Genomic DNA, 20773 nt, shown 5'->3' with positions numbered 1-20773 from the left:
TTTTTTTTTTTTTTTTTTTTTTTTTTCATTTCATTTTCTCATTTTGTCTCTCATAGTTGAGGTATACCTATGATGAAAATTACAGGCCTCTCATCTTTTTAAGTGGGAGAACTTGCACAATTGGTGGCTGACTAAATACTTTTTTGCCCCACTGTAAAACTAAATAAAATGCCTGATCAGTGTTCTAGATTCAATTTTATGCACCTGATAAAATTAAAAACAACAAAAAAGTTTTTGTGATGCATAAGTGACACCACCATATGTTGTAGAAAAGCAGTAAAAGCAAATTGTTGAAGATTATTATTAATTATGTATGTTATCGTTAGTTGAATTGTTATCTTACTTCCCTGCAGACACAACGATGCACCCAGTGCTGAAGACTCTTGGAATAACAGACAAAGTTATTTCTTTCATAATGGCGAGTGTCAACGGCAACAAGGTAATGAATAAATAAAATTATTGAATAAATAAATAAATAATTGCTTGGCAAAGTGATAAATAATTAAATATATGAAATTGCTGTTAAACTAAATAAAACAAGCCCTGTATCTCATCTCTTATATGTGCTCATGTAAGTACATGTGCTGCCAGAAGATGTGCAGGAAAACCACTGAGGCGTGCATGATAGAGGGATGAAATGGCCTGTATTAATAGTGTCAGACAGGCCCTGGTCAGCAGGGATTTTTGCCCTCTAGTTTCTGCAGTCTGCTGATCATTTCCAGGCCTTGAATCAGACGCTGCTAACAGGGGTAATTGTCCAGCATGTATGGCTACATGGAGGTGGAAGAACAGGGCCACAGAGAATGACTTGTCTCAGCTAACAAGGGTGTATAAGAGGGATGCCTGCAGGTTGTGTTTGTCCCGACCCTCCATTGCCGCCAACCTGCACAGTCACTAAATTCGGATTTAGCTTATGTGAAGTGACAGTAAAGAGATCCTGCGCATTTGTATGTGTGAGACAGAGCAGGAGGAGACGGAAAGAAAAAGTGTGTGTTTGTTTATGTTTTCCCTGCAATTAAACACCAAGTGCGTATGTTGCTGTTCTCCCCAGAGCATGGATTGCCTGCTGGAGCCTTGTATATGTATCCTGAGGAAGCTGGTGTATGCTGATCCATCTCTGAGGCACAGCCTGGCACAACGCAACCTCCTGCTCCTCACATTGCTCAGGGGTACATTCACAAGACAGCTCATTAAGTAACAACTCTACACGTTGTGTTGTGTAGCTCCAGGGCACATTCTCAAAAAAAAGATGACAAGGCATCCATTGATGCATAGCTTTTAACCATGTTGTCACACTGCAGTAAGTGGCAGATTAGTATGATGCAACTGGTAGCTATGGAGCACATTTATATGCAGTACTGCAGCTTGTAAGCCCCTCAGTTTAAATCAGAAGGCATTACATTGAAATTACAAAATCTTGATTGTGACCATCTGTATAGTTTTTGCAGCGTTCTAAAAGTCTGAGATCACTTTCCCATTCAAGTCAATGGGAAACTTTTGGACTGCCAGGTTTTTATACATTACAAAAGTAATGTTTGCACAGCTCATTTTGAAGCTCTCACTTGTATTAAAACTTCAGGCGCTTCATTTGAGAGTCATCATGATATCATAACGTACGCAAAGCCGGTAGTGGGGGGTGAGGGGGGGGATTCCCAAAAGTGTTTGTGTCTCTAATGAAATTTCAAATATGAAATTCTTATAAATGTGTTCATGAAGTAGAGAGATAAAGTTTAGGGTGTGGTTATTATGTTTATTGCTTATGTCGTGTCTCCATTTTAGCCTCCTTGATATTGAAGGAGAACAAAAGCAGTGGAAATGAGATTGCTGTACTGATGAGTTTACTGCTACTTGATGAGATTGCTAGCATTGAAATATGGTGAGTTTCTTCTCCTCTGTGCAGGCTTTCTCCACGCTTCTAATAACAATGTGTACGTCCATGCAGCAGTTTGTTTTACTAGATTCTTGCCTGTTACATCAGGTCGGACAAATCCAGGGCAGATGTGACTCTCGCACCGTTCTCCCTACCACTGACAATAATACGCAGGTAAGGTGAGCCATTAAGTTGTGAGGGGCAACCTTTACAGTTGTGTCAGGGCTTCTTTCCCCTCATCAACAGCACCTTACAATCAATATTCACAACATTTTACTCTTCTCCTTAATTTTCTCCCAGGTATAACATCCCATTCCAGGCAGCAAGTCATCACGCTGTCAGCCCGTACTGCTGCGTCTTGCCTTCATCCTCTGGCCTCCTGACCCTGGCTCCTGCCCGCCAAGCCCTACAGGTGGCCTGGAACACTGCGTGGCATTCTGGGATTGATAACCTCCTTGAGGAGCTGCATGACACCTCTGCCGGGGTTCCTGAGTAAGAGCTTTGATGTTTCTTACTTTTATGACCGGAGAGTCTAATTTTGTGTTGTTGTGTTGCAGCTACGACAGAAAATAGATCGGAGACCAAGGCAGATGTCCTTGTATATAATACTTTAATACTAGTACTAATAATAAGAATAAGATTTTCCTTATACAAGATAAGAAAAACTTCAAAATACCAGTAAGAAATATTTAGAAAGATCAATGACAGATAATAAATATATACAATAGGTATTTACAAAAACTTACAAAATAGCAGCATATGAGGTATAAATAGCAGCATATGAGCTATAGTGGTTATTTGTTACATTGCAGTATATTCATTTATCTATTGAGAATAAATCTTTCCCAAGATTTCCTGCCCTGTGTTTAGATGACTCTTCTATATTTTGTTTGTTTGAGGCCAAGATGTTGGATTTTAGAGGAACTGACCAGATCAGCAATTCCATATGAGGATTTAAAGAAAGAGCCTATTACATATCACATTAACACGTTGTTCTCTCTTATGGACAATTGTAAGGAAGAATTGGTTTCAGAAGGCTTGGTAATCTTGTGTTTCATCTGTCTTCGTTTACTTCTAATGTGACCTAATTCAAACAGATGAGAATGTCTCTCACACGGTTTCATCCGGCTTGATTACAGCAAAGGCGTTTAAAGCAAACCATAGATGGATCAATCTGTCCAAAACTGGATTTTGTACAGTTTTGTCATTCGGAGTAAAGTATATATTTAAGATGTCATTGATAATTGAGAGGTGGATTTGCTATTCTGTATAAAGTACAGCTCTGTGCACAAGTTCACCTTTGATGTTATTGTTGTGTCTTATTATAAAGTTCAAGAAAGCACAGGATCTTTTTTTTTTCTTTTTTTTTTGACAGTTTCTTGAGAACTGCCTCTTGATTTTAGCTGGTATGATCACTGCTGCCTCTGCTTGGTTTCAGTTGCAAGTGATTCTCAGAAAACATCTCTCTATGGATGACTCATAAATGTCTCATCCCTCCAGATTGATGATCAAATATGTTTGTTAATGCAGTCATTAGTATGCTTCTGAGGCTGCTGCTTATGCAACATACTTGCCAGCACATCAATAGTCATGTAATCTGATTTTTGAATATATTTTTTTAAACCATTTACATTTTGTCCCTTACAGTTTTCATCCTGACTTGAAACTGACAGAAGCACAGGTTCTGTCGCTGAAAGCGATGCACATTCCCGCTGCGCTGCAGGACTGCATCCAGGCCATCGTCACAGCGGCAGGGCACAGTTCTGTGACCTCTGCCCTCTCCAGGCTCAGCCTCTACTTGCTGATTGACAGATTGGCCCTACCTCACATCCCCACCCACAGCTGCAGAGGCACCCTTCACTCCCTCAGTTGGCAGGCAGCAATCACCAGGTACTTTGCATACAAATCTAAAGGTTCATGTGCTGTAGTTTCACACACTAATAACCAAGTCAGTAAATATGTCTTGTTAAGATTTATGAATTAAGAAAATAATGGAAGGGTTTTATGGCTGCTATTATTATCACTGCTGCTGTAGATCTAAACAGTACTTGCTGTGAACCAAATGTTTTCCATTGCTCAGTGAGCACAGTAAGGCTTTGTCTTTTGCCTCATTTTGAAAAATTGACATGTATTAATGGCATTAAATGCCTTTTCTGTTTACCATGGCCTGGAATGACTATTAAAGCTCCGAGTATGATACTTTATTATTAACTAATTTTGGACCCCTGATTGATGTGTACTTTTCTTTAGTTCTTTTCTTTGCTTGGTGTTACCATGATTGTCTTTTTTTTTTAACCATCAAACAATAAATAATACATTTGTTTCTTTATTAAAGTATTACTATTATCGTCTTTCTTCCTCAAACAGCTCTAATCCTAAGGCTTAACGTAAAAATTGAAATGATTTAACTTATTTCTTATGTAATAATGAAGAAAAAAAGAGCAAGCCTTTAATGAAAGTACATTCAAGTATGTTAATTATTTGATTTCATCAGTTTATCACCACCATCTTCCAGAGACTAGGTTTTTCCTATCTAATGGCGTATATTGTATACTTGTCAGTGGTATCTTCATTTAAGATTTCCACTGTGCAATGATGTTTTACAACGGAATAAGAAAGAAAACAAAGACGAAAAATGGGGAAAAGATTAGTGGATAAAAACCTCAGCTTCTTTTTCTATGTACTTCAGACCATGTTATTATCCAGTATCTTCCTTTTAACCACTTTCTCTCCCTCTTGTTGACACGGTCTGTGTCTCTTCCTCTCTTCAGGTTTCTCCAGGTGCGTCCAGCCTGTGTTGAGGATGAGAGGTTGCTGGTGGGCATTGTTGCATTTTTGAATGCCTACTTCAGACAGATGCACACTGAGTCTGCATCTGGCCCAGAGGACAAGGACCTGCGCTGGATACTGGAGCTGCTTCTCAACAAGGTACAAGCAAATTTACACTCTCTGGACAAGTCTGAAAGTAAAACCTTACCAGAGAAGTACCGCATTTCCTTTTAAGGTTTTGGTTTAAAGGGATATTTGAGTTTTTTGCGACACTGGCATTACATTGAATCCTGCGGTTGGAGATTTCCCAGGTAGCCAGCAGCCCCCTATCAATACATATTATTTTGTCTTATTCATACGTACTGCTGTACCTTACCTTTGGTGTGTGTATTGTGCCTGTACAATATGTGTGTGTGCATATCTGTTCGCTAGTAATCTGGTTATACACTGTCCTCTCCAACACAGAGGGTTATATACCTGTAATCAAAGCTTTAATAGATCACACACCGTCAGACAAGCCAAACATATTACTCTCTCATAACAACAGAAAAGCAGTATCACAGCGTTCCACCTCAGACCTGCGGCAGAGATTATTTCCTGAGCTCTTAAAACAAAGTTGGATTCATACTTTTGCCCGAGGAGAAGAATCACCACACTGTTTTAGTGAGGAGAGCTGCTTTTAGGATTTAATCAGTCTCACCTTGGCTTTCTCATTAATGTGTGTGTAAACAATAAGCCCTCCCCTGGCAGCTAAAGCAGACTCAGATTGAATGCCTGGTAGGGGTGAGCAGCTCTGCTCTGCTCCAACTTTCCTGTAATTACTGAACTGTTTCAGGAACATCTGTCGCTCCCTACACTTGCATTAACTATCTGCTCAGTGTGCACTGCTCAGTAAAAAAAAATTCTGCATCTGAATTTTGAAGGGAGAGAAGTAATACACCTGTCAGCCTCCTCCACATCTTCCCTCTATGGGTCAGTTTGTTTGAACTGGGTAAGAAGATAATTCCAGAACATTTGGTTCTGTACTATTAATCCACTAAATTGAATAACCTGTCTGAAGATGTGTATCCTGTGTGTATGCAGTAACGCAAAGCACAAAAGGAAAACAAAAACTGATAACACATTCATAAGTTGGCGAAACTAAGCATGTAAAACAAAGTGAAATTAAGTTCATAAAAAGGCAAGCAAAGATGTACTGTCACATTTAAAATGATGTAATCCAAAATAATGAAATTAACTCGAAGAACAAAACAATTACCCATTCATCTATCGATTATCCAGGAGACTGTGTCCCTCCTTAATTTGCTGCTTGTTGTGGAGACCCAGACCTCCACTCGGAGCCCAGGGGAACCCGAGGAACTGAAGAACCACATCAGCCAGAGACTACAGAGAGAACTCACCACCTTCTTTAAAACCTTACTCCTCCGCCTCACACACACCGCTGACAGGTAAGAGGATTCCACAACAAAGTTGAACTGAGGGCAGTTGAAAAGGTCCTTCATTTTGCCTTCTATCACACTTTAAATATTAGCTGTAAAGTTGCAAATTAAAGTTCATAAGTTCTATGATAAACTCACTTCTTACATCATCATACTACAGTGGGTATGAATTTATTTTTTATTTGCTTATCAAATATAAAGTACTGAATTCTGCATTGACTGTCGCTCAGGGCGACCAAGGCACAACTGACCTTCAAAGACCCTTCTTCTTCCAGCAATATGCCAGAATATTTCCTACGTCAATTCCTTCTTCATGAGAAATAAATGAATTGTTACTCTGTTCGTTTATTAGAATGTATTCTCAGGTAATGCTTTTCAGCCTTCCTGTGGGGTTAGTAAATTGATTAATATCCGGAGGAAAAAAGAGACTGAGGAGTTCTTCCACTGTAGGGGAAGTGCTTATTTCAGTTAATTTGTGATGGAAATGCTACTAACTTGTTCATTTGGAACACGACAATGAATGCCAACACACATAAAAAGCCACAGATTTATCATAAGGAATTGGTATGCCAATTGTCTACATTCTCTTTTTCTTTTTTTTTTTTCCACCTCTTGTCTGCTCTCCTGTCTGTCTGGTGTGCTTGTATTTTTCTCTTTCTCTCTCTGTCCTTTCCTGTCTGTCCAGGCTATGTCTGGCATTAGCAGGTCCCTTCAAGAGCCAGCTGGCAGTCTGTTTGCTTCGCAGCCTGCGGGTGTCTGACGCCCCACGTTTCTATGGCCTTCCCAGCCTAGAGAGGACACTGCAGGGCATGGTCAGCCTGACTGCCCAGCCTGGCTGGAGCTCCCACTGCCCTGACCTGGAGCCGATCTCCCTCTGCTCCAAGTATCTCAGTGGGCTATTAGAGGTGTGTGCTTGTGAATGGCGCGTGTGATCAGCTCTGCGTCTGCACAGTATTATGCATATGTTCATGTGTTTACATGGGCATATGCAAGCCTGTCTCATCAGAAATGAGACTGCCTACAGAAATGAATAAAACAAAAATCACAGTACTTTCTGAGGAATTAATTAAAATTAAGAAAAATATGGTTATGGGACATGAATCACAATAGGAAAAAAATCTCATTGATTAAATATGCCACACTGTGAAGATGCTGATGAGATTAATCAACCTTGCCTATTCCATCTGTTCAGTTGTTCAACAGTCCATAAAACAATAGTGTAACACGGTTTAGACCAGCTTGCACAGCAGTCCTCAACACAGAGGTGTCCAAACTTTTATTTTTTTCTTGGGATTGAAGCTCCCTGTGGAATAGACTATTCTGTTTACACAATGAGCAGCTTTTATTAGATGAAGAGGGAAGGTTAATTTCCTTTTCAGTCAACATCTCCAGTAGCTGCTTCATAACAATCGGATATCTAACTTTTTTCACCTCAGCCTTCTCAGCCCTCTGACCCACCTCTCACCCAGGACTCCCTGGCACTGTAGGGCCCTAAAGCTCCGCAGGCCTTGGGCTCATCTGCTCTTCAGTGCAGTCCCACATCCTGATGGCACATCAAAGCAAAATAATTAGTCTCTGTTGTATTTAGCCTTTCGGATGTAGTGAGTTGCATGACAAGTATACAGTACTCAGTAACTCAGAGAAACAAGCACTCTTTGTTCAGTCAACTGACTTTGTCTTTGTTGTTCAAATGACAGAAACTGGGAGCAACATGTGATAACAACCACTTACCATATCTAAATAACGTGCAGTTCTGCCAGCCATGTTTTCATAGGATGAGAAATTCTGGATGGGAAACAATGAAATACATGATAACACTGCATTGCTCTTTGTTTCAGTATTCCCAGTATAATCTGTGTCCTTTGTGCAGGTGATCTCCTCATTTTATGTTGAGTGGGGAGGCAACTCCATGTCTTTCATGGGCAAAGGTGTGACAAAGAATGCTGTCATCTGCTTGCTTCACCTGTCCCATGAGATGTTGGCCGAAAAAAACAAGGACAAGGCAAGTGTCACTGCTAACAGTGCTGTGAGGACGCTGGCGCAGAACCGACCACAACCATACTATGTGCTGTAGATAGTTTTATGTACTTATGAGTCTACGCTTTCGGCAGGCAATGAGCACAGTACTACACAATATTAAAACGTTTTAGAATTAAACACAAACACTTTGTTTTTTTTCCCCTTCCTTTTTTTCTGCCTCAGGACTTCATTTCCCAGTGGTCTTTGGGAAACGAGGCAGCTGCTGAGGAAGCTAGTGCCTCTCATCTTGGTTTGGCTTGGCTCATCCCACTATGGGTGGACCGAGATCAAGAGGTGCAGAAAATCTCTATCTTCTGATTTTTCTTGAGTATAAACTCCTTCTCTCATAAAATGAAGTTTCTAGATGCTTGGCTTTTGGGACAAGATGAAACCCTATAGAGTTGCGCAAAAACTCACAGACAAAAAGGAAGCACATGACAGCTAGTCATACCAAATTCTCTGTCTCCAAAAATAACTTCCCACATAAGTCAGTCTAACAGACTCCCTTGACAAGGTAGACTCTGTCTTTGCCATCATCAATTTAAATCCTTGTCTTGTCTTATGAATACCAATTTCTAGCCAAATTCACATTTAATATTGCTATAGATAGATTTCTCATAACATTAGCAGCTTCCACCTTGTTTTGAGGTTATTGTCCTATATCCTTCTCTTCCTGTTCCTCTCTCTGCCCTCAAACATCCACTCAAATCTGTCTCCCCCCCCCCCCCCCCCCCTCACGTCAGGTGAGGTTTGCCAGTTTGGGTTTGGGTGGAGCTCTGTCCTCGGTGCCCAGCGGGTGCCAGGCTCTGTGCGCTAGCTGTCAGAACATCAGCGGAGGTCTGTGGGGCACATTGCTCAACATTCTCCTGGATCAGCAGGAGAGCAGCATGGTCCGCAGGGAGGTAGGATGTTAGAGCTGCAACTGTGCTCTGTGTCTCGTCTGAACAACCCATTTTTTTTATCCCGGGGGCAAAATTGAGAGCACTAGACTGTTAATTTTCATATTTGCTGAGATGATTGACAAAAAGCAAATTGTCAAAACTGTTGCTGCTTTGTCCTAAAATTACTTTTCAAGTTTTAACTCTCGTTCACACAACTATCAGACACAGTGAAAGCACGGCATATTTCATACTTAATCAATGGTCAGAAAATGTTGTTGGCCTCTTATGTATTACCAGCCAAACACAGGCAGATGGCAGTGTTGTTGATGCAGTCTAACTAGACCCAGTGTGTGTGTGCGTCTCCTTTTTTGGTTTGTGTACCCAGGCTGCATTTATCCTGCAGAACTTGCTGGTGATGCCCATGCCTGCCAACGCAGAGGAGGCCAAGGACTCCCACTGGCAGGTCAGCAGCTCTGCCAGCTAGTTAAAAAGCTTTTATAGACCATGAACTGTTTTCTCTCTGCTTCTGTTTCTGTTTCTATCCCCCTCTTCCCTTCCCATCCCTAACTCCTCTCTCATTGAGCCCTGCAGGGTTCAAACCAGGGGTTGTTTCTAGAATTGTAGCTGTACTTGGGCGCAGGTTTCCAGTTCTCACATCCAAAATAATTAAGTTTAAACACCAACTGCATCTTAATTTGGGATGTCGTTACTCGCAAAGGGAGCTGTATGTCAGAGGTGATAAAATCTTCTTATCTTTTAAAAGCAAGGCTTGCTGTTGACAAAATCTGATCTAGTTGTAAGTGCCAGAAAAATGTTTATCAAGAGAGATATTCATAGCACAAATCAGGCCACATAGAAGGAGAAAAAAAAAATAAAACTCTTAGATTCGGTGTTTGCCATGCAGGGACTTTTAGGGGAGAAAAAACAACAAAAAAACTAGGACACAAATCGTCATCCAGTAGATGTGAAATGCCAGTCATATCACTGCCATGACTAAACTCAAAGTAAATTTCCCTTCAAATATAGATCTTGTGCAGAAAAGGTTAACCCCTCTGTGTTCAGTCCTATTTCTCATGTCTGTTCCTTTTGCTCTGTTCCTATTAGTGAAAAATCAGTGGAAGTGATACAACAATTTTCTGGCCTCTCATATCTGCGTGCAACTTTTCCCACATTTCACCCTCTCCTCTTCCAGCACCCGTGTGTCCATGATGAGGTGTCTGGTGTCTCTTTGGTGGGTCTTCCAGCGCTGCAGGCTCTGCTCTACCACTGTCAGTACTTCCAGCATGTGGCTCTCTCTGCCTCCATTTGTTACAGAGGCAGGTACATGTTCCACTTACAGCCTCGTGCTGGAGCCAGCAGTGGCACCAATCCTCAGGAGAGTGATTCACTGGGTAGGCTGTGCCTCTTGTATCTATGTTAGATTAACATACAACATACAAAAAGAGAAACCAGTTATAGCTTTGATAATGTGGATATGAAAACTTGTAACCAATAGTTGTATTGTTGAAATTTTCCTCCAAATTTGTCTTTTATTTTCTACCCATAAAAGTGCTCTTTTAGTCTTGGTGTCATTGTGTGAATCTGCTTGTCTAGATTCGGAGAACTCTCTGTGGTTCTGGAGATGCGACCCACCAGCACCCACTATCAACTCCAGCAGACCCTCCAGCTCCCTCTCTACATCCAGCACTGTGGTCAGCGAGGCTCTTGTACCTTCTGATATAAACACCAAGAAAATAAACAGCTCAGTTTAAGTCAAGTGGATCCTCACGTCTTAATGTTTTCCGTTACAGATGAGAGGTTCAGGGCCACACACCCCTAAGGCTCTCTCCTTGTTGAGCATCTCAGAAGACGCCCCTGCCAGCAGGCTGATGGCTCAAGGTACTACAGAGAAAGAGTGTGTGTACGTGTGTGTGCACACGTGCATTCACAGTCATAGTAACACTGCATGGTTTAGTACTTCATACCATATAAACCTTCACATTTTCCTTGAGAAGCAGTGAAGCCTCATTGTGGTCGGCGATGATAATAAACTAAAGCCATTCCCCACGATTGCGTGTTTATATTTCCATCTTACATACACAATTTGAAAAGTAGAGCGCTGTTCTCCGATATTTTGCCTCAGTTTGATGTTTTTGATTATGTGGTCAGAGTATCTCCAGTCACAGACAGAGACATGATTCACACAGTGTGTGTACCTTCGGGAAGGCTTCTCTATTAGCTGTCTATTGATGTGTCTTATAGGCCAGAGTGACACAGACACCAGCGACTCACTTACCTCCCAAGACTCCCGACAGGGCGAGCCCTCGGCCGTGGAGCCCGTTGTCATGGTAACTCCCGACCTTCTGACGGCCCACTGTGGCCTGCTGACTAATCTGCTGGCCATCCTGTCAGATTTCACCCTCACTGCCATCCGACACAACCGGCTCCTCCAAGCCCTGGCCAGGTAACAGGCCACATTCTCAGTGCACATAAACATAATATAATAAAACCAAAAAGATTTCTTGTACAGCAAACACACAGTGTTTCAAACACTTCAACTCTTTTAGTTCAGTAGACATATCAAACTTGTTCTGCTTGCAGGAGTTTTTTTCAGTGTAAATAAGAGATCATAAAGTCAATACTTTGATCCCTGGTAACATATTTTTGTCATTTTCTTTTTATAATAATGAAATATGTGTATATTTTATTCAGCAGAGAATACATGTTAATTGTAGCCTTAATCACCTCTATTTCAAAAATTCCAATCATCGTTTCTTTTCTTCCTCAGTCTGGTGGATGTCAGGCCCATTGAGAAATGTCTGACTGAACTGAAGACACTCAATGTCCTACCAGGAGAGAGAGAAGACATCAAGAGCCAGGTAAGGAACACAGCTTTTTTTTTTTTTTTTTTTTTTTTGTTATTATGGCTTACCACTTAAAACCTGGACTGGTACGTTTCAGTGTCAGTTTCAGTGCAGCAGTGTGAAGCTGTCTGAGGGTACCTCCAGATTTCAGTGTGGGTGGAATACTCAACAAGCTCATACCACTGCTGTTCCAGCCAGGAAAATTAGCTTTTACTCATTCTCATTATACATTCATTTTCACCTTTTCCTCCATCCTTACCTGCTCAATAAAGCTGTGCATGTGAATCTGCATGTATGTTTCGTGAATCTGTAACAATTTCTGCCCGTGTGTATGTGTTTCTAGCTTGTCACCCTACTTCAGTTCCTGTCCAGCTTCTCTAAGCTGCTGCAGTCATGTGTCACAGTGAGCCAGGAGCTGATTCCTAAACTGGATTTCCTGAAACAGCTGTTGACCACGCTGGTTGCAGTGCTCATGCTGGACATCAAAGGATTAGGTCCGAATCTTATGTTAAATTCAAATTTAAATAAATAAAGTTGGTAATAATAGCCCAAAAACATTTCAAAAATGTTCACCATGTCCCATATATGTACTACCCTGTATGTCACAACAATCCTATCCCTAGTCCAATGTAGACATTTATCCCACTCTATCTGCAGTGTGCCCCACAGAGATATCTGTGTGTGACTTTGTGGCTGTCTTGTGTCATAAAATTTGTGACTCATGCTTTCCCCTCTTCAGATGCAGGTACCCGGGACACGGTTTGTGCATGCTGGGCAGACGCGTTTATGCTCCTGGCTACTCTGGTGAGGAGGGACAGCTCAGCAGTGTACCCATCTGTCTCTGCTGCGCTGGGGAGACGCTGGCGGACATTTGCAGGTACACAGATACTCAGTTCTGTCTGTGTGTGTGTGTGTGTGTGTGTGTGTGTGTGTGTGTGTGTGTGTGTGTGTGTGTGTGTGTGTGTGAATGAGTAAAAGTGACAAAATTAATTATTCATTATTTATTTAATTATTTGTACCATTTAATTAATTGTAATCATACATTATAGATGCCTTCTCACAATTTGCAATAACAGATTATTGTTTACTTTGGTAACGTTTACGTGCTTCATTCAGTTCAAGATACCCACTGCACTTAAGGAGTCAAGATCTTGACACATGATGAAATTGGGCTGTAAAATCATTTCTCCCTCAATTCATAAAGGCTGATAATCATGATTAGGGTAATTATGCTGATTGCAGCAACTCACTAAATCATCAGGATTAGCATTTTAGGTTTTGTGCAGCCTTAATTCTGGTTCAAACAAAAGAAATTATATCATAATAACAGATTTGTTGCATCATTACTGTGTGTATTAACTTCCCTGAACAGATGCTGGGATAAGATAATTGCATCCTGTCCTTTTACTACCTCCACTCCTCCCACTCATCTTCTTCTGTGATTAATGGTGGAGCGGAGAAATGCGAGGAGTCCAGTAAAAGATGAATGCTGAGCCTTTGTCCATGTATTTATGTCTGTGTGTACATGTTTATGATATTCGGGTGTCTGCATACACATTCAAATGAGTTGTGTTTCCTTCACTAGTGCATACTGCCTCAGTCATGGACAAGTAACCAGCTGTCAAGGGATTTAAACAATGTATTTGCCATTTTGTCTTCTCGTTATTCACTTTTTTTAATTTTCCCCCTTTGTGTCTGCAGGAACTTTATCAGTGTGTGTGACTGAGAAGTTTGCAGACCCTCTCCTCCACACAGTGGCTCTGCAGTTTCTCTGTACAATCTTCACAGAGGAAGCAAAGAGTCGGGGTGTAGAGGCCACAACCCCGAACTCTAAGTACGCAGCTGCTTTGTCCGACATTGTGAACGGTCCCTCAGCCAGCCAGCTGTGTGAACTGTTACTGCAGGTACGCAGAGGTGGCATGTGGTAATCTGTCCAGACCTTGGTACACAGTGGAAATTAGAATGAACTAAACTTGATTACTTTTTTTATGTGCAAATATGTATGTGTTCACGGCAAAGTTACAGTAGCTTTAATGGTATTTACTGTATATAGTTCACGCTTATGCGCAATGGTCACTGTGTCCCTCTGTTGATGCCAGAGTTTTGATAAGAAGACCCTTCAGGATCCTTTAAAGAAGCTGACAGCCCGAGCTCTGATGACACTGCTAGCCTGCAGTCCCACAGCTCAAAACCATGCAGCCAAAGGTAAATCCCAAAACCTCAGGCAAGCATTAGTCTGTCACCTATTTTTCTTTTTTACTACTTTTTCTTTTACTCCTTTAAATTAAAAATGAGTCACCAGCCTGTTTTCTTTTGTGGTTCCCCATAAGACCCACCAAGTGGTTTCTTTATGTTAACCTAAATTAGCAAACTCTGTCCTGGAAGCTTCCAAAAATGCTACATATTTAGTTTAGAAAATGACTATTATCTTCATTGCATCTCTCAACCAATTGCTTAGTTTACCACCATAAATTAGAGCTTTTTTATGCAATTATGGTGCATAACTTATTTTCAATCTTGACATAATTAGTTGTTAACTGAGTTAAATCTGTATCATTTCATCCTACTCTGAACCTCTGACTTTGTTGTGTTCCAGCCGGTTTAATTGACAGCTGTGTGGAGCAAATGAAGCAGACTTACTCCCAGCTCCACCTGGAGTCGGTCCGACCCGGCAAGGCTTCACACCGCAAAAAGGTGAGCGGAGACCGGCTGGAAATTTCCAGTCTCAGCTTTTCTGTGCTGCCAGTGTTTTTTTCCATCGGGTAGAATAACAATCTGAATTCAACATGAATGAGTTTTTGGATAAATGTTATGAACATCGACTTACTCTTCTTGAGCAGTAAATGTGCAGTAAAGGGTGTTTTTAACTTGGGACAATTAAACATATTGATCTTTGTGTTGTGTTTTTCTGTATTATCAGGAAGAGGGCCATTTAAAGGAAGTCAAGCTGACTGTGGAGATCCTGCGGAGTGCTCTTTACTGCAACGATGAATGCAAAGTGAGCCTCTGTGTCTGCCTTTTAATTCCCCACTGCTAATTGTTTTTTAATGGAACCTCAGAGAAACAACGCTGTGTCTGTAAATGAGATCCGCCTAAATGTGCATGGCCCTGCTAACATCTCAGCAAGTTTAGCTTTTTAGACCCTGTAATGGCATTACTCACAAAGCATAGTAGCTGGTTTTCATTTTCTAAGTGGCTTTTGAGTCATTGGTGGTTACCTCAGACTAAATAACCAGGGAGGCTTGACTGCAGTGCTCACCAAGCCACGCCATATTCTACTCCTCACGTTTTTCTTGTACACTTATAAAAAAATATTGAGGCATTTATGTTGATTACTGCCATCTGCATTTGTGCTGTTGTGTAAATCAAGGTTTTCTGTTGTATGACTTTAACCAGCTGTGCATCTGTAATCATATACATGCCTGTATGTATATGCCTTCTCTACATGTGTTGTGTGTCTGTGTGTGTGTGTGTGTGGGTGTAATGTATATATCCATTTGGATTTGGGTGTGTAGGTGGTGGCCGCAGATGCTCGCCTAACACAGGCCCTCTATGCTCTTTGGCCTTGGCTCCTTTTGGACGACCCCACCATGGAGGCAGTGCTGGAGCTTCTGTGCGTCTATACGGCCAACTGCACCACAGGTCTGTATGTGTGCGTCTGTTTGGTCGTTCTGTATGTCTATGTGTTTGTGCAGGCACTGTGCCTGGCCCGTGCCAACCCGTCGCCTCTGTCTGCGGTTAGCAATCTGACTGAGTCACACACACTTCGCACTAAGAGCCCCATTGTCCTCTCCGGTGACCACTGAACAACATTGTGTCTCACTGTATAAGACCAGTGCCTGCTTGCCTGCCAGTCACAATGGGCACAGTGTCAGGATCTTGGGATCAAGCTGCATGGCTGTCTCACTGTATATATGGCAACGGGTTTCAGACCAGTGAGAGATGATGTGGGGAATGACAGAGCATCTCTGTGTCGCAAGAGAAATTAGTATTCCATCATGCAAATGTAAAAGCCATGCATGTGGAAATCAGAACAGCAAAAGACTTAGGAAAAAAAAAGCTTTTTGATTGGGGAAAGGCGAGATTCATGGGGAGGAAGCAGTTGGGAGTTTTATCTTTGATAAACGGCTCGTGGGCCCTTTGATTTCTTTGTGTGTGCATGCATGCATGTGTGACTGATGTAGTTGTGCAATGGAAATCAGTTTCATCAGTGAAGGAAAGGAAGTTTTGTGTGTGTGTCTGTGTGTGTGTGTGTGTGTGTGTGTCTGTGTGTGTGTCCCTCTGTTTGATTGGCACCGGTTCCTGAGTAGGTGCGTGTGCTCTGATCTAAACTCACTCGCTTTAGACCCCCCATAAGCTCAAGCTGTGAAGCACCAGAAATCAGTGAAGTCGGGCACAGTATTTCCCTAAAGGTTAACTGAACAGCAGGTTTTGTTCAGGCTGCATGCAGCCAGGCTTAGTATTACACCATCCACCCTCAGGCTACCATTTCATCTCCTGAGACTGCTACATTTCTACTGAATGTTTCATCTCCAGTCTACCTCCTTTATCCAAGGCTTTGTTTGCACTGCTAGTTCAAGTCAGATTGTTGTTTTCATCTCCATCACATATTTTCATAGATATTTTTGTAGCAGCCTCAAAACCGGCTCCTACAGACACACAGAAAGTAATAAAAAAAGAAAACACATCTCTTTTACTACACTTCCATGGAATGATCAGTTCCATATGTTGCATGTTTTCGAAAATGAATCAGATTTGAGGCGGCAGTGGGATCAGCTTGGAATCACATGGGTGAAGTAGATCCATTATAAAGCAGACCTCTCTTGTCAGTTTCATGATACACCAGCTTTCTTGACAGGTATTGAGATAACCTCAGGCTAACATCAGCATATGCCTGTTGCTGTATGTTACCATTTTAGGGATTAGCATAACCAACTAGCTGTCATGTTCACCAATAAGAAACATCAATCAGTGTCAGACTATGTAATTTCTCTGTATTTACATGTAATCTACTGCTGAAGCAATTAGCCATGTCCGTTATACTGGTGTTAATAAGGTGCCAAAAGAGAGATAGTTTATTTGCATCACTTATTTGTGCCTTATCTATTTGTGTTTACGTTTCTGAATGGCCTTGTAATAGAATAAATTGTAGCAACAGCCTAGGGCTAAATAATTTCCCTCCCTCTCAGAGTCTAAAGGCTGTCATCATCAGTCAGGGTGCTTTCATGGTGAATGAAGATTAAAAGCCAGTTAAAAGATGAAAAAACTTTCGGAGGTGTTTTAAAGCCGTCTGATTCAACCGCTGCCTTTAAACTCTCACTGTTTTGAGATGACTACGAAGGGAGTTCCACTCCTCTTCATCATTTTTGTCATTTGGCTAGACAGCTTCTACATCAAAACAAGCTGTGCATGCAGCCGTGCAGAGATGTTTTGGTATAGTGGGCAGACAACCATGCCGGTCAGTCTTTATTTTTGCAGCCACTGGTGCTGGCTGCCCACCTAGCTAGCTTTAAGATAAACAGAAGCAACCAGTTCCATCAACAAGAAGAAAAAGTGTTTCATTATGTTTGTGTTTGACTTTTCTTGATGCTAAAATTGGCTAGCATAGCTGCTAAGAGTAGGTAGGAATACAGTGCACACCAGAAAGACTGTAAGGATGTTTACTGTTTTGATTAACACTTCTCATATAACGAGACTGAAGCCACTGTTTTTGTAATTGTAACTGTAAGCTTCATGTAATATTGTATTTGCACATTTGCCAATAAGTGACACTTTCCTATTGCATACATTAGAATGCTAAATTTCTAGGTTGAATATTACATTACATATTAGCTACTCGCATTAGCTACACCCACAATCCACGGTCCATTGTGTTTGAGCATTGCCCTTAGTGGAAAAGGATGGAATGATGGCTTTTTTTTTTTTTTGGTGTCAGCACAATTATGTCAATCAGCAGTACTCCTGATTGGCTGCCTTTGGGACAGGGTGCATGCTCGTGGAAAATGTTTTGATGATTGAAAAGGTTATATTAATGTAATTCCTCTCTCCCAGCATGCAGTTCTCTTTGTGGCAGCGGCCCTGGTGTTCCACCAGGATTGAAATGCTCCTCCAGTAGCTCTCTGATGCACGCTGTCATGAAGCTGGCAGCAGGGGTCGCCCCGGACAACAGCCCTATCCAGAAGCTAGCCTTCTCTCTCTTGGCTAACCTCGCCATGTCCCGCGACTGCAGAGGGCTCCTGCAAAAGGTTCACGGCCCACATTTTTTGAACATGATATAATAATGGCATAAATTTATTAGGCAAGACAAACATCTAATTGATAAGTCAAAGAAAATATAAATTTAATATATTTGTTTTTCCTGAGAGAGAGATATGAAAGATTCAGAATGCATGAGCATCAATTTCTATTCCTAAATATAAACCTGGTCAGATGAGCCATTTCAGCAGAAGTTTCTTTTTAAATGGCAGTTAAAAACAAATTAACAATTAAAATAAAGTTTACTTATGTGAGATATAGCATGAATCACATAACATAAGCTTCACTCACAGCCTGTCTAAAATCTCCCTCCCTCACAATTACACTATGCTGGCTGGGGAAATATTTTCACACTGGAACTCATCAAATTTCACTTCGTCCTTTCCTGTTATTTTCAGAATAATTTCCTGCAAGCTTTCCCGTCGGTGCCGATGCCCAAGGCAGGTGGTGTTAAGGCCACGTCTGTGGGTGGAGGTGGGAGCCTGCTGGGCCTGTGGCTGAGGCTGCTGGTCAGTCTCTCGTTCGCGGAAGACATCCAGCAGAGCATCCTTAGGGTGACCGGAGCCCTGGAACTTCTGGCAGACCTGGCACCTCTCCGGCGCCATGCGCTCCTCACCCTCCACAACCTCTGCTTCTGCCCTGCCAACAAGCCCCACATCATTGCCAATGGTATGAAAGGAAAGCAGCGGTTGAATTTATTGATCTCGTGCAGAAATATGAAAGTGTTTAAGCAGCAAATTACAAAAGGAAAGTCTGTTTTTGATACGTATCAGTGTTTTTTCATCATCTGATAAAAACACCATTTCATTGATGAGGTGCTCTGCGGTTACTCACATCAAAGGAAGAAGAAGATAGTCATAGCATTTGATATTGAACAAATTGTTTTAGGAAATGCATTTGCTTTTTTTGCAATAAGTTACATGAAAGGATCAATTGCTGCGCTCGTGTGCTGTAAGTAGGGGACCTGTTTTCCTCTGCTTTTAGTATTTATGCTAAGCTAACCTGGCTCCAGCTGTCTGCTTAAAGCACAGGTGTGAGACCTATCAATCTTCTCATCTACTGTGACTCTCTGCAAGAAAGCAAACAAGCTTATTTACCAAAATGTCAAACTATTGCTTTAACATAAATTTAATGGTTAAATCTCGAAACTGGTTTTTACCTTTTCTGATTACCCGAAGAAATCGTCTTTATATACAGTATTCATATCAAACCTGAAGGTTTGTTTTGGAGTCTTTGTTCCTTCTAGTGTTTAAAAAAATATAAAATCACTTAACACAGCTTAAAAAATGATTCATGATGGAAATACTGAGTAAAGTGTAAGAAGTTAAGTATCAGGTATTTTTTTTTTTTTAGAGCGAGTCACATTTAAGTTCAGGAAAGTAGAAAGGATGCAGCAGGTGTACATGCATGTGTATGTAGATGAATGATTCCGAAACACGTAGATGAAGAAAGGAGAGGAAGTTGCAGAGAAGACTTACAGACAGATTCTATCCCCCCCATGCAGTGCAAGCTGCAGGTGGGAGTTGTGGGTCCTGGTGGGTGTAATCTGTTGTGACATTATTTGTGTTTCCTGTGCAAAGATCACATTTCCTGTGTATCTTGAATCGATCATTAAGATTTCTTTTGTTAAATTTTTTTTTATTTTGTTAAATTTCAGTGTGTTCATTTTAATTTTTTTTCTGTGTTCAGTATGTTTTATCCAGGTCAACAGTTTTCTACAGTATATGCCAATATATAATATGAGTTTTGATAATTACAATCCTTTTGAAGGGTACTGCTGTCGACTTTCTAAATTATGGAATATATTACTTTTTTTTCCTGCAAATTGATGGCTATCTCACACTTGATGAACGCCTCTGATTATCTGCATGTCCGTCCTTCAGACAAAGCCATGAAGTCATTGTTATGCTGTCTGGAAAGTAAAGAGTTGGAGACTCGCTGTATGGGAGCGTCTGCACTTTGGGCATTGCTCCATAACAATCAGAGGGTACACACACACACACACACACACACACACACATACACATGCCACCAAGCTCTTAAAGTTTATTTTAGTGACTGCATTTATTGGCTGGAGTTTATTGGTGATATATGTCAAACTAAATCCTGGGGTGTCTTCATGCTATCTGCTTCTATGCCTGTTAGACATAAATAAATCTGCCTGAAATCTTCATTCTACTCACATACAGATGGCCGACCTCATTTATCTCACGATTATAAAACTGAAAAAATGTACTCTCCTGGTTTTAGGCTCATCAACATAACTCTTCCTAATTTGTCTTTGTAATTTCTCCTCAAAGGCCAAGGCCACTTTGAAGTGTCCCTCTGTGCGATTGAGAATCGAGGAGGCACAAACCATCTCTAAGAAAGGTATGAATTTAATCACTTCGATGAACGAATGTCAGCAGCTGTCCTGGCACTAAATCTGGACATTATATTTTCATCTCCCATTGTTTACAGTTGTGTTTTATTTTCTGTAACCTGCAGATGCAGAGAACAAGCCTACAAGTGCCTACCTGTTGAAGTGCCTTGAAAACCTTTCCCAGCTGTTAAGTAACTGATTGTATTTATATATTTTTTGGTTTGTTTGTTTAGTATCATGTTTTATACTGAAATATGAATTAATTTTGATATTAAAGTGCCACGTGGCAGATTTTAGATACAGTCTTGTATGGTCTGATTTCAGTCTAACAAGTG

General features: G+C 41.1%; 1 protein-coding gene across 1 annotated transcript in view; it reads left to right on the top strand.

Moving 5' to 3' along the window:
• rttn (rotatin) overlaps positions 1-20734 on the top strand; it is a 33579-nt gene extending 12845 nt beyond the window's left edge. Inside the window, exons 20-49 of the mRNA XM_023416958.2 lie at positions 354-439; positions 1052-1169; positions 1780-1876; positions 1979-2044; positions 2171-2362; positions 3518-3760; positions 4642-4798; positions 5921-6087; positions 6764-6983; positions 7949-8080; positions 8281-8391; positions 8841-8999; positions 9364-9441; positions 10171-10369; positions 10572-10669; positions 10769-10856; positions 11220-11421; positions 11746-11836; positions 12165-12315; positions 12561-12698; positions 13523-13725; positions 13921-14026; positions 14418-14515; positions 14742-14819; positions 15337-15463; positions 17873-18066; positions 18475-18745; positions 19960-20063; positions 20377-20446; positions 20564-20734. Coding sequence (XP_023272726.1) covers positions 354-439; positions 1052-1169; positions 1780-1876; positions 1979-2044; positions 2171-2362; positions 3518-3760; positions 4642-4798; positions 5921-6087; positions 6764-6983; positions 7949-8080; positions 8281-8391; positions 8841-8999; positions 9364-9441; positions 10171-10369; positions 10572-10669; positions 10769-10856; positions 11220-11421; positions 11746-11836; positions 12165-12315; positions 12561-12698; positions 13523-13725; positions 13921-14026; positions 14418-14515; positions 14742-14819; positions 15337-15463; positions 17873-18066; positions 18475-18745; positions 19960-20063; positions 20377-20446; positions 20564-20637 — 4118 coding nt within the window. The 3' untranslated portion in view covers positions 20638-20734. The remainder of the gene's footprint in view (positions 1-353; positions 440-1051; positions 1170-1779; positions 1877-1978; positions 2045-2170; positions 2363-3517; positions 3761-4641; positions 4799-5920; positions 6088-6763; positions 6984-7948; positions 8081-8280; positions 8392-8840; positions 9000-9363; positions 9442-10170; positions 10370-10571; positions 10670-10768; positions 10857-11219; positions 11422-11745; positions 11837-12164; positions 12316-12560; positions 12699-13522; positions 13726-13920; positions 14027-14417; positions 14516-14741; positions 14820-15336; positions 15464-17872; positions 18067-18474; positions 18746-19959; positions 20064-20376; positions 20447-20563) is intronic.
• The last annotated feature ends 39 nt before the right edge of the window (positions 20735-20773 follow it).

This window comes from Seriola lalandi, unplaced genomic scaffold (assembly GCF_002814215.2).
Source record: "Seriola lalandi dorsalis isolate HSWRI2012SDOR001 ecotype SW California unplaced genomic scaffold, Sedor1 jcf7180002054570, whole genome shotgun sequence".
NCBI classification, from domain to species: domain Eukaryota; kingdom Metazoa; phylum Chordata; class Actinopteri; order Carangiformes; family Carangidae; genus Seriola; species Seriola lalandi.
The sequence above is the reverse complement of the archived record's forward strand: the minus strand, read 5'-3'. Positions and strand labels throughout refer to the sequence as shown.